Source organism: Cavia porcellus, unplaced genomic scaffold (assembly GCF_034190915.1).
Source record: "Cavia porcellus strain 051 isolate PalLab524CR breed Dunkin Hartley unplaced genomic scaffold, mCavPor4.1 scaffold_11, whole genome shotgun sequence".
In the NCBI taxonomy this organism is placed as follows: Eukaryota; Metazoa; Chordata; class Mammalia; order Rodentia; family Caviidae; genus Cavia; species Cavia porcellus.
Window position 1 is genome coordinate 54,079,528 of NW_026947494.1, and position 13,295 is coordinate 54,092,822.

At 35.0% G+C, this 13,295-nt stretch overlaps 1 protein-coding gene across 4 annotated transcripts in view; it reads right to left on the minus strand.

Annotated features, from left to right (window-relative positions):
• Trim23 (tripartite motif containing 23) overlaps positions 1–13,295 on the minus strand; it is a 47,200-nt gene that overhangs the window by 20,851 nt on the left and 13,054 nt on the right. For 3 of the 4 annotated variants that reach the window (XM_003461594.5, XM_063258249.1, XM_063258251.1), the window contains one exon: positions 13,000–13,215. The exons of the other annotated variant lie outside the window; for it this stretch is intronic. In XM_003461594.5, coding sequence (XP_003461642.2) covers positions 13,000–13,215 — 216 coding nt within the window. The remainder of the gene's footprint in view (positions 1–12,999; positions 13,216–13,295) is intronic. 4 annotated transcript variants of the gene reach the window in all.

The following is a 13,295-nucleotide window of genomic DNA, read 5'->3' on the forward strand; positions in this document are numbered from 1 at the left end:
CTACTGAAATTAACAAGCAACTCCAGGAAGCTTTAAAGAAATTCAAACTCAAAATAATCTCCCAGGTAAAAGAAGAAATGATAAAAGAAATGAAAGAGATTCTGAATATATCTAAAGAAAACACAGGTAAAAAATTGGAGGAACTAAACAAAAAGAATCCCTAGATGACCAATATAAGAAACAAACAGAATACATAATGCAGATGCACAGAGATATACAGGAAATAAAAAACTCCACTGAAAGTTGTAAAAACCGCCTCAATGAAACTGAAGATAGAATTTCAGACCTTGAAGACAGGATTTCAGCTAGTGAACAGGAAAGGAAAGATCTTTTAAAAATAACAAGGAATCAGGAAACAACAATTCAACAAGACGATGCAAAGAAAAATAACATAAGAATGATAAGGATTAATGAAAAAGAAGGAGACAACATAAAGGATGTCAAGAGGATATTTAGAGAAGTAACAGCTGAAAATTTCCCAAGCATGAGATCAGAAACAGACATCAGGATCAATGAAGCATATAGAACTCCAAATAGTCATAACCAAAATAAAACTACACCCAGACATATAATAATCACCATCCCAGAAATCCAACACAAAAATAGATTATTAAAAGCTGTCAGAGACAAAAGACAGATCACTTATAAAGGAAAACCTATCAGAATTACTGCAGACTTCTCAGCACAAACAATAAAGTCAAGGAGTGAAGTATTCCAGATCCTAAAGGAAAATGATTTTCAACCTAGACTGATGAACCCTGCAAAACTACCATTCAAAATCGATGGTGAAATAAGATACTTCCATGACAAAGAACAGCTGAAGAACTTCATGATCACCAAGCCAACCCTGCAAAAAATATTGAAAGACAGTTTAGATACACAAAGGAAAAATCCACTAAGCAAAGCAGATAATTAAACAGAACAGAAAGATAAAGATGCAACAGCAGAGAGATAACATGTCAACAATAAACCAGCATTTAACAGTAATAACCACTAATGTAAATGGTCTCAATGCACCAATGAAAAGAAACAGACTAGCAGAATGGATCAAGAAACAAAATCCAACCATATGCTATTTACAGGAAACCCATCTAACCCAGAAGGATACTCACAGACTGAAAGTCAAAGGATGGAAAACAATACTTCATGCAGCAGGAATCCAAAAAAAAAGCAGGAGTAGCCATTCTGTTTGCAGACAACGTGAACTTTAAACCAGCAATGACCATAAAGGACAAAGAAGGTCATACATACTCGTTAGGGGAAAACTCCAAGAGGAAGAGATAACTATCTTAAATATGTATGCACCAAACTCCAGAACACCCAGTTATATAAAACAACTATTAACAGAAATGAAAACTCAAATTATCAGTAACACAATTGTAACAGGAGACCTTAATATGCTATTGACACCAAGGGACGGATCAACCAGACAGAAAAGGAGCAAAGAAATAACAGAACTGAATCACACCTGTAAACAAATGAACACATGATAGACATATACAGAATGTTCCACCCAAAAACATCAGAATACACGTTCTTCTCAAAACTACATGGATCATTCTCTAAAACAGACCATATATTAGCTCACAGAACATATTTAAACAAATGCAAAAGAGCTGAAATCATCCCTTGAATGTTATCGGATCATAGCACTATGAAATTAGAAATTAATGATAAAAGATACTGCAAAAATCCCGCAAACACATGGAAACTGAATAACACACTCTTGAGTAATCAGTGGGTCACAGAAGAAATCAAAGACGAAATTAAACAATACCTAAAAGAAAATGAAAATGCAGATACAACTTACTGGAATTTGTGGGATGCAATGAAAGCTGTCCTCAGAGGAAAATTTATTGCACTGGTTCCCACATCAGGAAAACAGAACGAATACAAATAAATAATTTGAGGCTACATCTCAAACAGCTAGAAAAAGAAGAGCAAGTCAAGCTCAAAGCCAAAAGAAGAGAGGAAATCATAAAAATCAGAGCAGAAATCAATGCAATAGAGACTAAGAAAACAATCCAAAGAATCAATGAATCAAAGAGTTGGTTCTTTGAAAGAATAAATAAAATCGATAAGCCCCTAGCCAACTTACTAAAAAAAGGGAAGAAAAAGCTCAAATTCATGCAATAAGAAATGAAAAAGGTGAAATCACTACAGACCCAATAGAAATACAGAAGATCATCAACACCTATTTCGAAAACCTCTACTCTCAAAGGTTTGATAACACACAAGAAATAGACAGATTCTTAGAAACATATGAAGTACCAAAGCTAGATCAAGAGGATGTAAAACTGTTGAATAACCAAAACTCTGTTAATGAAATTGAAAATGTAATTAAGCCCTTACCTACAAAGAAGATCCCAGGCCCAAATGGATTCACTGCAGAATTCTACAAGAAATACAGAGAAGACCTAATGCCGACACTCCTCAAACTCTTCAATGAAATTGAAAGGGAAGCAATCCTTCCTAAATCGTTCCTAGAAGCAAATATTACTCCAGTACCAAAACCTGAGAAAGACTCAACTAAAAAAGAGAACTATAGACCCATCTCCCTAATGAACACAGATGCAAAAATCCTCAATAAAATATTGGCAAATAGGATGCAGCAAATCATCAAGAAGATTATACACCATGACCAAGTGGGATTCATCCCAGGAATGCAAGGATGGTTCAACATAGGTAAATCAATAAATGTAATCCACCATATCAATAAAGCCAAAAGTAAGAATCACATGATCATTTCTATAGATGTAGAAAAAGCCTTCGATAAGGTCCAACATTCAATTCATGATAAGAACTTTACAGAAAATTGGAATAGATGGTCTTTAACTCAATATAATAAAGGCCATTTATGACAAACCAACAGCCAGCATCACACTAAATGGCCAAAAATTGAAGGCCTTTACTTTAAAATCAGGCACAAGACAAGGATGTCCTTTATCACCACTCCTATTTAATATAGTACTGCAAGTACTAGCCAGAGCAATTAGGCAAGAGAGAGAAATAAAAGGGATAAAAATAGGAAAAGAAGAAGTTAAATTATCATTGTTTGCAGATGACATGATACTCTACATAGAAGACCCCCTAAATTCCATTGAAAGACTCTTAGATACAATAAATAAATTCAGTAATGTAGCTAGATACAAAATCAATACTCAGAAATCAACAGCATTCCTATACACGAACAACAAAATCACACAGAGGGAAATAAAAGAAAGCACACTCTTCACATTAGCAAGCAAAAAAATGAAATATTTAGGAATTATTCTTACGAAAGAAGTGAAAGACCTATACAAGGAAAATTATAATACACTGAAAAAAGAAATTGAAGATGATGTCAGAAAATGGAAAGACATCCCTTGCTCATGGATAGGAAGAATAAACATTGTGAAAATGGCCATTCTCCCCAGATTGTTATACAGATTCAATGCAATCCCAATAAAAATACCATCAACATACCTTATAGATCTAGAGAAATCACTCCTAAATTTCATCTGGAACCAGAAGAGACCTTGAATAACAAAGGCAATTCTAAGCAGCAAAGGCAAGGCAGGAGGCATCACAATCTCTGACTTGAAGTTATACTACAAAGCAACAGTAGTAAAATCAACATGGTATTGGAATCAAAACAGAGCCAAAGATCAATGGAATAGATTAGAAGATACAACCACAACTACGAACACACTCAACCACCTTATCTTTGATAAAGGAGCCAAGCAGGTTCACTGGAAGAACGACAGTCTCTTTAATAAATGGTGCTGGAAAAACTGGCTCTCCATTTGCCGAAAACTAAAGCTAGACCCATGTCTATCACCATGTACTAAATTAAAATCTAAATGGGTCAAAGATCTGAATATTAAAACAGAAACACTAAATCTATTGGAAGACAAATTGGGTAGAAACCTTGAAGACATAGGAGTAGGTAGAGAATTCATGAACAGGACTCAAACCGCATGGGAAATACTTCCCAGAATCAGTAAGTGGGACCACTTCTTATTAAAAAGTTTCTGCATGTCAAAAGAAATCTCCAGCATAGTGAAAAGAAAACCCACAAACTGGGAAAAGATTTTAGTGAACTCTCTCTCAGACAAGGGACTCTTGTCTAAAACATATAAAGAATTAAAAAAACTCAGACCCCCAAAATTCAAAGATCCAATCCAAAAATGGGCATCTGAGATGAATACACACTTCTCAGATGAAGAAATACATATGGCACATAAATACATGAAAAAATGTTCATCATCATTGGTCATTAGAGAAATGCAAATTAAAAGCACACTGAGATACCATCTCACTCCTGAAAGAATGGCCAGGATCAAGAAAACCAACAACAACAAATGCTGGAGAGGCTGTGGGGAAAAAGGAACTCTCCTACATTGTTGGTGGGAGTGTAGACTGGTACAACCTTTGTGGAGGTCAGTCTGGAGATTTCTCAAAAAGCTGGGATTGGAAGTCCCATGTATTCCAGCTATTCCACTTCTAAGCGTATTCCTAGAAGGACTGAAAGCACCACACCACAGTGATATATGTGCACCTATGTTTATAGAAGCACAATTTGTAATCGCCAGATCTTGGAAACAACCCAAGTGTCCATCAACTGAGGAATGGATAAAAAAGTTGTGGTTTTCCTATACAATGGAGTATTACTCAGCTATAAAGAAGGATCACATTGACATATTTATCTTTTTTTTTTTTTTTTTTTTTTTATTTAAGAGGAAAAAGAGAAAAACACAAAACAAACCAAAGCGGCGTAAGGGTACATGCAATACAGAACTACAAAACAAAACAAAACAAAACAAAACAAAAAACCATAACAGTAAGAAATTACCTGCTAGTAGATTACACACTATTTTCTTGAAAATAGTTCCTCAAATCACAGTATCAAAGAACACAAGGTGGACATTCAAACAGGGAGACTGCAAACAGCTGTGTTCAAAGTTCCAAAAACATTGATAAAGTCAGCTATTTAACACCCCCAAACACACTTGCTGTTATATCCGTTAGAGCTCCTTTTCTTTTTTTTTTTTTCCCTCTCTTTTTTACAACAAAATTTACACATCTTGGATTTTATTACTCCTTAGTGCTTATTACTTTCTTTGGGGGGGGGGGAAGAATACAGTCAAATATGGCAAAACAAAGCTGTCAGTCAATACCAAGGATAGACGTAGCACATGGTGTAGAACAGAGTACAAGTTTATCAACAATGGTTATCAACGTTGTCCCTTGTTTCCTTAAAAAGAATTGTCTATCTTATTACATATTATAAAGTTGGACAAAACAGTAGAGAACAAGACCAATAAAACTTAGGCATTGTAAACATTACAGGACTTCCAAAGAAGACAATAGTCAAACCAGAATGGGTATCTTAGTGAATCTTATTGTCTTCAAAGTAGTTGCCTATGTCTTCAAACTTGATACTATCATATAGAATGGAACAGAGTCTAATCAGTCAAAACAAGATCGTGGGAGTACTACAGGACTTCAAAACAAGTTAATAGGAAATCGAAAAGAGTTACTATTTATATATCCTAATTTTTTTGAATTTTTTCTTTAATTAAGACAAACATAAGAAATGACTAAATAATTTTTTTTTGAAACAATAAGGGGGAGATTGAGATAAAACAGGACATAACAATATAACAATAGAGGTCACAGCATGACTGTTTCAATAACCTAGTACTTCACCACCTTATAACCTGACTTAATAGTAGTTACCATAGTGTCTTTTTCCTTGAAATATTTGGGTAAAACTTCATATACTCTAGCTTCAAATATTTTCATATCAAGAAGCCCAGAATAAAGCCTTTCTAATTAATGAGTGAAAACTTTATAAGGCTTCAAGGCCACCTAATGGGGAATCATGATTACCACATATTTTTATATATTTGAATCATTACTTACATTAGGGAAACTATTCGGTATTCACACATGCGAGATTGATTTATTTCACTTATGAGTATGGTCTCAAGCTGTGCCCATTTATTGATAAATATCTCAATGTGATCCTTCTTTATAGCTGAATAATACTCCATTGTATAGAAATACCACAACTTTTTGATCCATTCCTCAGTTGATGGGCACTTGGGTTGTTTCCAAGATCTGGCGATTACAAATTGTGCTGCTATAAACATAGGTGCACATATATCACTGTGGTGTGGTGCTTTCAGTCCTTCTAGGAATATGCCTAGAAGTGGAATAGCTGGAATAAATGGGATTTCCAGTCCCAACTTTTTGAGAAATCTCCAGACAGATCTCCACAAAGGCTGTACCAGTCTACACTCCCACCAGCAGTGCAGGAGAGTTCCTTTTTCCCCACAGCCTCTCCAGCATTTGTTGTCGGTTTTCTTGATCCTGGCCATTCTTTCAGGAGTGAGATGGTATCTCAGTGTGGTTTTAATTTGCATTTCTCTAATGACCAATGATGATGAGCATTTTTTCATGTATTTATTTGCCATTTGCATTTCTTCATCTGAGAATTGCATATTCATCTCAGATGCCCATTTTTGGATTGGATCTTTGAATTTCGGAGGTCTGAGTTTCTTTAATTCTTTGTATGTTTTAGACAAGAGTCCCTTGTCTGAGAGAGAGTTCGCTAAAATCTTTTCCCAGTTTGTGGGTTTTCTTTTCACTATGCTGGAGATTTCTTTTGACATGCAGAAACTTTTTAATAAGAAGTGATCCCAGTTATTGATTCTGGGAAGTATTTCCCATGCGGTTTGAGTCCTGTTCATGAATTCTTTACCTACTCCTATGTCTCCAAGGTTTCTACCTATTTTGTCTTCCAATAGATTTAGTGTTTCTGTTTTAATATTCAGATCTTTGACCCATTTAGATTTTAATTTAGTACATGGTGATAGACATGGGTCTAGCTTTAGTTTTCGGCAAATGGAGAGCCAGTTTTTCCAGCACCATTTATTAAAGAGACTGTCGTTCTTCCAGTGAACCTGCTTGGCTCCTTTATCAAAAATAAGGTGGTTGAGTGTGTTCGTAGTTGTGGTTGTATCTTCTAATCTATTCCACTGATCTTCAGCTCTGTTTTGATTCCAATACCATGTTGATTTTACTACTGTTGCTTTGTAGTATAACTTCAAGTCAGGGATTGTGATGCCTCCTGCTTTGTCTTTGCTGCTTAGAATTGCCTTTGCGATTCTAGGTCTCTTCTGGTTCCAGATGAAATTTAGGAGTGATTTCTCTAGATCTGTAAGGTATGTTGATGGTATTTCTATTGGGATTGCATTGAATCTGTATAACAGTTTTGGGAGAATGGCCATTTTCACAATGTTTGTTCTTCCTATCCATGAGCAAGGGATGTCTTTCCATTTTCTGAGATCATCTTCAATTTCCTTTTTCAGTGTATTATAATTTTCACTGTATAAGTCTTTCACTTCTTTCGTAAGAGTAATTCCTAAATATTTCATTTTTTTGCTTGCTAATGTGAATAGTCCAGTTTCTCTTATTTCCCTCTCTGTAATTTTGTTGTTCGTGTATAGGAATGCTATTGATTTCTGAGTATTGATTTTGTATCCAGCCACATTACTGAATTTATTTATTGTATCTAAGAGTATTTCAATGGAGTTTAGGGGGTCTTCTATGTAGAGTATCATGTCATCTGCAAACAATGATAATTTAACTTCTTCTTTTCCTATCTTTACCCCTTTTATTTCTCTTTCTTGCCTAATTGCTCTGGCTAGTACTTCCAGTACTATATTAAATAGGAGTGGTGATAAAGGACATCCTTGTCTTGTACCCGATTTTAAAGTAAAGGCTTTCAATTTTTGGCCATTTAGTATGATGCTGGCTGTTGGTTTGTCATAAATGGCCTTTATTATATTGAGGTAAAGACCATTTATTCCAATTTTCTGTAAAGTTCTTATCATGAATAAGTGTTGGACCTTATCGAAGGCTTTTTCTGCATCTATAGAGATGATCATGTGATTCTTATTTTTGGCTTTATTGATATGGTGGATTACATTTATTGATTTGCGTATGTTGAACCATCCTTGCATTCCTGGGATGAATCCCACCTGGTCATGGTGTATAATCTTCTTGATGATTTGCTGGATCCTATTTGCCAATATTTTATTGAGGATTTTTGCATCTGTGTTCATTAGGGAGATCGGTCTATAGTTCTCTTTTATAGTTGGGTCTTTCTCAGGTTTTGGTACTAGAGTAATATTTGCTTCCAGGAATGACTTAGGAAGGATTGCTTCCCTTTCAATTTCATTGAATAGTTTGAGGAGTGTCGGCATTAGGTCTTCTTTATATTTCTTGTAGAATTCTGCAGTGAATCCATCTGGGCCTGGGCTCTTCTTGGTGGGCAAGGACCCAATTACATTCTCAATTTCATTAGCAGAGATTGGGTTATTCAACAGTTTTATATCCTCTTGATCTAGCTTTGGTACTTCATATGCTTCTAAGAATCTGTCTATTTCTTCTGTGTTATCAAACTTTTGAGAGTAGAGGTTTTCGAAATAGGTGTTGATGATCCTCTGTATTTCTATTGGGTCTGTAGTGATTTCTCCTTTTTCATTTCTTATTGCATGAATTTGAGCTTTTTCTTTCCTTTTTTTAATAAGGTTGGCTAGGGGCTTATCGATTTTATTTATTCTTTCAAAGAACCAACTCTTTGATTCGTTGATTCTTTGGATTGTTTTCTTAGTCTCTATTGCATTGATTTCTGCTCTGATTCTTATAATTTCCTCTCTTCTTTTGGCTTTGGGCTTGACTTGCTCTTCTTTTTCTAGCTGTTTGAGGTGTAGCATCAAGTTATTTACTTGTATTCGTTCTGTTTTCCTGATGTGGGAACTCAGTGCAATAAATTTTCCTCTCAGAACGGCTTTCATTGCATCCCACAGATTCCGGTAAGTTGTATCTGCATTTTCATTTTCTTTTAGGTATTGTTTAATTTCTTCTTTAATTTCTTCTGTGACCCACTGATTACTCAAGAGTGTGTTATTTAGTTTCCATGTGTTTGCGGAATTTTTGCAGTATCCTTTGTCATTAATTTCTAATTTCAGAGCGCTATGATCCGATAATATGCAAGGGATGATTTCAACTCTTTTGCATTTGCTTAAATATGTTCTGTGAGCTAATATATGGTCTATTTTAGAAAATGATCCATGTACTGCTGAGAAGAATGTGTATTCTGATGTTGTTGGGTGGAACATTCTGTATATGTCTATCAAACCCATTTGTTCACAGGTGTGATTCAGTTCTGTTATTTCTTTGCTCATTTTCTGTCTGGTTGATCTGTCCCTTGGTGTCAGTGGTGTATTAAGGTCTCCTGTTACAATTGTGTTACTGATAATTTGAGTTTTCATTTCTGTTAATAATTGTTTTATATAACTGGGTGCTCTGGAGTTTGGTGCGTATATATTTAAGATAGTTATCTCTTCCTCTTGGAGTTTTCCCCTTACGAGTATGTAGTGACCTTCTTTGTCCTTTATGGTCATTGTTGGTTTAAAGTTCACGTTGTCTGCAAACAGAATGGCTACTCCTGCCTTTTTTTGGATTCCTGCTGCATGAAGGATTGTTTTCCATCCTTTGACTTTCAGTCTGTGAGTATCTTTCTGGGTTAGATGGGTTTCCTGTAAACAGCATATGGTTGGATTTTGTTTCTTGATCCATTCTGCTAGTCTGTTTCTTTTGATTGGTGCATTGAGACCATTTACATTAATGGTTATTACTGTTAAATGCTGGTTAATTGTAGGAATGTTATCTCTCTGCTGTTGCATCTTTATCTTTCGGTTCTGTTTAATTATTTGCTTTGCTTAGTGGTTTTTTCCTTTGTGTATCTAAACTGTCTTTCAATATTTTTTGCAGGGTTGGTTTGGTGTTCATGAAGTTCTTCAGCTGTTCTTTGACACTGACATATTTATCAATAAATGGGCGCAGCTTGAGACCATACTCATAAGTGAAATAAATCAATCTCGCATGTGTGAATACTGAATAGTTTCCCTAATGTAAGTAATGATTCAAATATATAAAAATATGTGGCAATCATGATTCCCTATTATGTGGCCTTGAAGCCTTATAAATTTTTTACTTATTAATTGGAAAGGCTTTATTCTGGGCTTCTTGATATGGAAATATTTGAAGCTATAGTATATGAAGTTTTATTCAAATATTTCAAAGAAAAAGACAGACACTATAGTAACTACTATTAAGTCGGGTTATTTGGTGGTGAAGCACTAGGTTGCTGAAACAGTCATGCTTTGACCTGTATTGTTATATTGGTATGTCCTCTTTTATCTCAATCTCTCCCTTATTCATTAAAAAAATTATTTAGTTATTTTTTATGGTTTTTTTAATTAAGGGGAAAAATTTTAAAAATTAGCAGGATATATAATAATAAGTTTTTTTGATTTCCTATTAACTTGTTTTGAAGTCCTATAATACTCGCACTATCTTGTTTTGACTGATTAGACTCTGTTCCATTCTGTATGATAGTATCAAGTTTGAGGGTATAGGCAACTACTTTGAAGGCAGTAAGATTCACTAAGATGCCCATTCTGGTTTGACTATTGTCTCCTTTGGAAGTCCTGTAATGTTTATAATGCTTAAGTTTTATCGGTCTTGTTCTCTACTGTTTTGATCAACTTTATAATACCTAATGAGATAGACAATTCTTTAAGGAAGCAAGAGACATTATGGTAACCATTGTTGATAACCTTGTACTCTGTTTTTATATCATGTGCTATGTCTATCTTTAGTTTTCACTGACAGCTTTGTTTTGCCATATTTGACTTTATTCTCTCCCCCCCCCGCCAAAAAAGTAATAAGAACTAAGGAGTAATAAAACCCAAAATGTATAAATTTTGTTGTAAAAAAGAGAGGGAAAAAAAGAGCTCTAAAGGATACAACAGCAAGTGTGTTTAGGGGTGTTAAATAGCTGACCATATTAATGTTTTTGGTTGGATCATTGAATATAACTGTTTGCAGTCTCACTGTTTGAATGTCCACTTTGTATGCTTTGATACTGTGACTTGAGCAACTATCTCTAAGATGATAATATGTAATCTATTAACTGGTGATTTCTTACTTTTTTTTTTTTGTAGTTCTGTATTACTTATACCCTTACACCGCTTTGTCTTCTTTTGTTTTTTCTCTTTTTCCTTTTAAATAAAATTAAAAAAAAAAAAACTAGGGTTTCCGCATTAAAAAAGGAATCCAATCCTCAGTTTTAGGTACATTAACACAATGGAGTAATATAGTGCTGAAAATAACCAGTTATTTTGACAGACTACTTCAGAAACTAAAAAAAAATTTAAGTATTTCATAAATATGAAAATACTCAAATAATCAAATAAATATGAGTTAAGTCATTATTCTATTCTGAAATTGCTGTGTAGCGTGATCACCCATCATGAGTTGAACAAGTATTTAATAAATTCTATCCATATATAAAGAGTTTAAAGATATGAAGATGAACAAGATACACACAGACCACTTCAGGGGCAAAAATGCATGCTGTATCATTCAAGGTCAAATCAGAAGACATAAATAATCCAGTTACTTGAACATAAAGAACTTAATATAGATGGCTTTGGTAGCACACACTTGTAACCCCAACACTTAGGGGTTGAGGCAGGACTGCCCCAAGTTTGAGCGAGCCAGGGCTATATGTTGAGTTGAAGTCCAGCCTAAACTACACAAGATCCGATCTCAAAAAAAAAAAAAAACCCACCAAAATCAGATAATCCAAGTAGGTGTAATTATTAACTAGACAATGTAAAGTGTAGCATCATGGATGCTTAGAGCTAAAATTCAGACCTCTGAGAAACTGTCCCCTCTCTGTAAGCAGTAACATTCACTGAAACCCCAAGAACACTGGAATTCACAGGAAGCTTGCTGCCTCCTGCCTTCCAACTTCCTTCTAGTGGCTCCTATGGACTGCACCTAAAGGGAAGCAAGCTGCCTACACAGATAAGTGGTTTAGAGAGTTCTACCCCCAATCACAAAGCAGATGATAAAAGAAAAGGACTGTAGCTGACAGTCAACTTACTAAGCTGCATACACATCAACTGCTATAATTCAATGGAATAGGACTAAACACCAAACAACTCAAGAATGATGAGATTACAAATTGGCCACACTCTTGTAAGTACAATCAGGTATTTCAGAGAAAAGGCATTATAGGAGTAAAAGGTTTAGCTTACCATAACTTGAAATCAACATAATAATTAGCAGTGTACCAATAAAAATAAGGTAGATGGCAGCTATTCTAAAATTCCTACAGCATTAGTTACCCTTATGTCCCCCATTTATGAAAGCAGATACAAAATGAGGATTTTATCATTTGTTTAAAAAACAAATCATTCACAAATTGGGTAACAAATACCTCAACCTCCACAAAATATGGGTTTTCTATAATACTGAAGAAATATCAAATTAGAAGAGAGGCAGGGAGTATTTGCTAAAAAGCGGGAAAAAAAAAAGGACTAAGGAAGAGAAAGCTCTGAAGATTAGCAAACATTTTAACTAAACACTGAAGGCAAAGGAAGATTTCTACTAACAGAAAAGACAGACACTCTAAGCAGAAACAACAGCATATACTTGGCAAAGAACAGTAATAAAGCTTGGTATGACTGAAGAGGACAAGAATTTGGAGTGTTCCTAGAATCAATAGCTTATGATGGAGGTGGCAAATGAAGAACAGGACATTGAGATGGTTAATGCAGTAATTTGTAATTACAGACCATGTCCTAAAAATAATATCAATGCATGCAGAAGAGCTCAAATAATCACTGAATTAATAAAATAGAATAGTGTACATCTGCTGAGCCTGGTGGTGCACACCTGTAATCCCAGCACTCCAGAGGCTGAGGCAAGAGGATCACCATGAGTTTGAAACCAGCCTGGGCTTCATGAGCGATTTCAAGGTCAGCCTGCACTACACAGCAAGACTCTGTCTCAAAAAAAGAAAAAAGAATAGTGTATATCTCTGGTAACTAACCTTACAACTATGGCTATAGCCATATTTAAACCATTTACCTGCTGCAAAGTTTTTTCACAATGGAGGCAAGCAGTTGAAACTTGAGACAACAAAATAGTCATATCTTCTTGTTGCTGCCTGAGCCAAATCAGTTTTTCACGAACATGAGCATCAACAACACTTAAAGCCATTTCTTCTTGACGACACAGAGTTTCATGCAGATCAGAAAAATAAGCTCGGACACATGATCGTGCATTCTCTGCAGTACCTGGTACCTAAGAAAACACACACATGTAACCTAAACAAATATTTTATGCATCTATACCTTTACAAATTTCAAAACTTAAACCTCTAC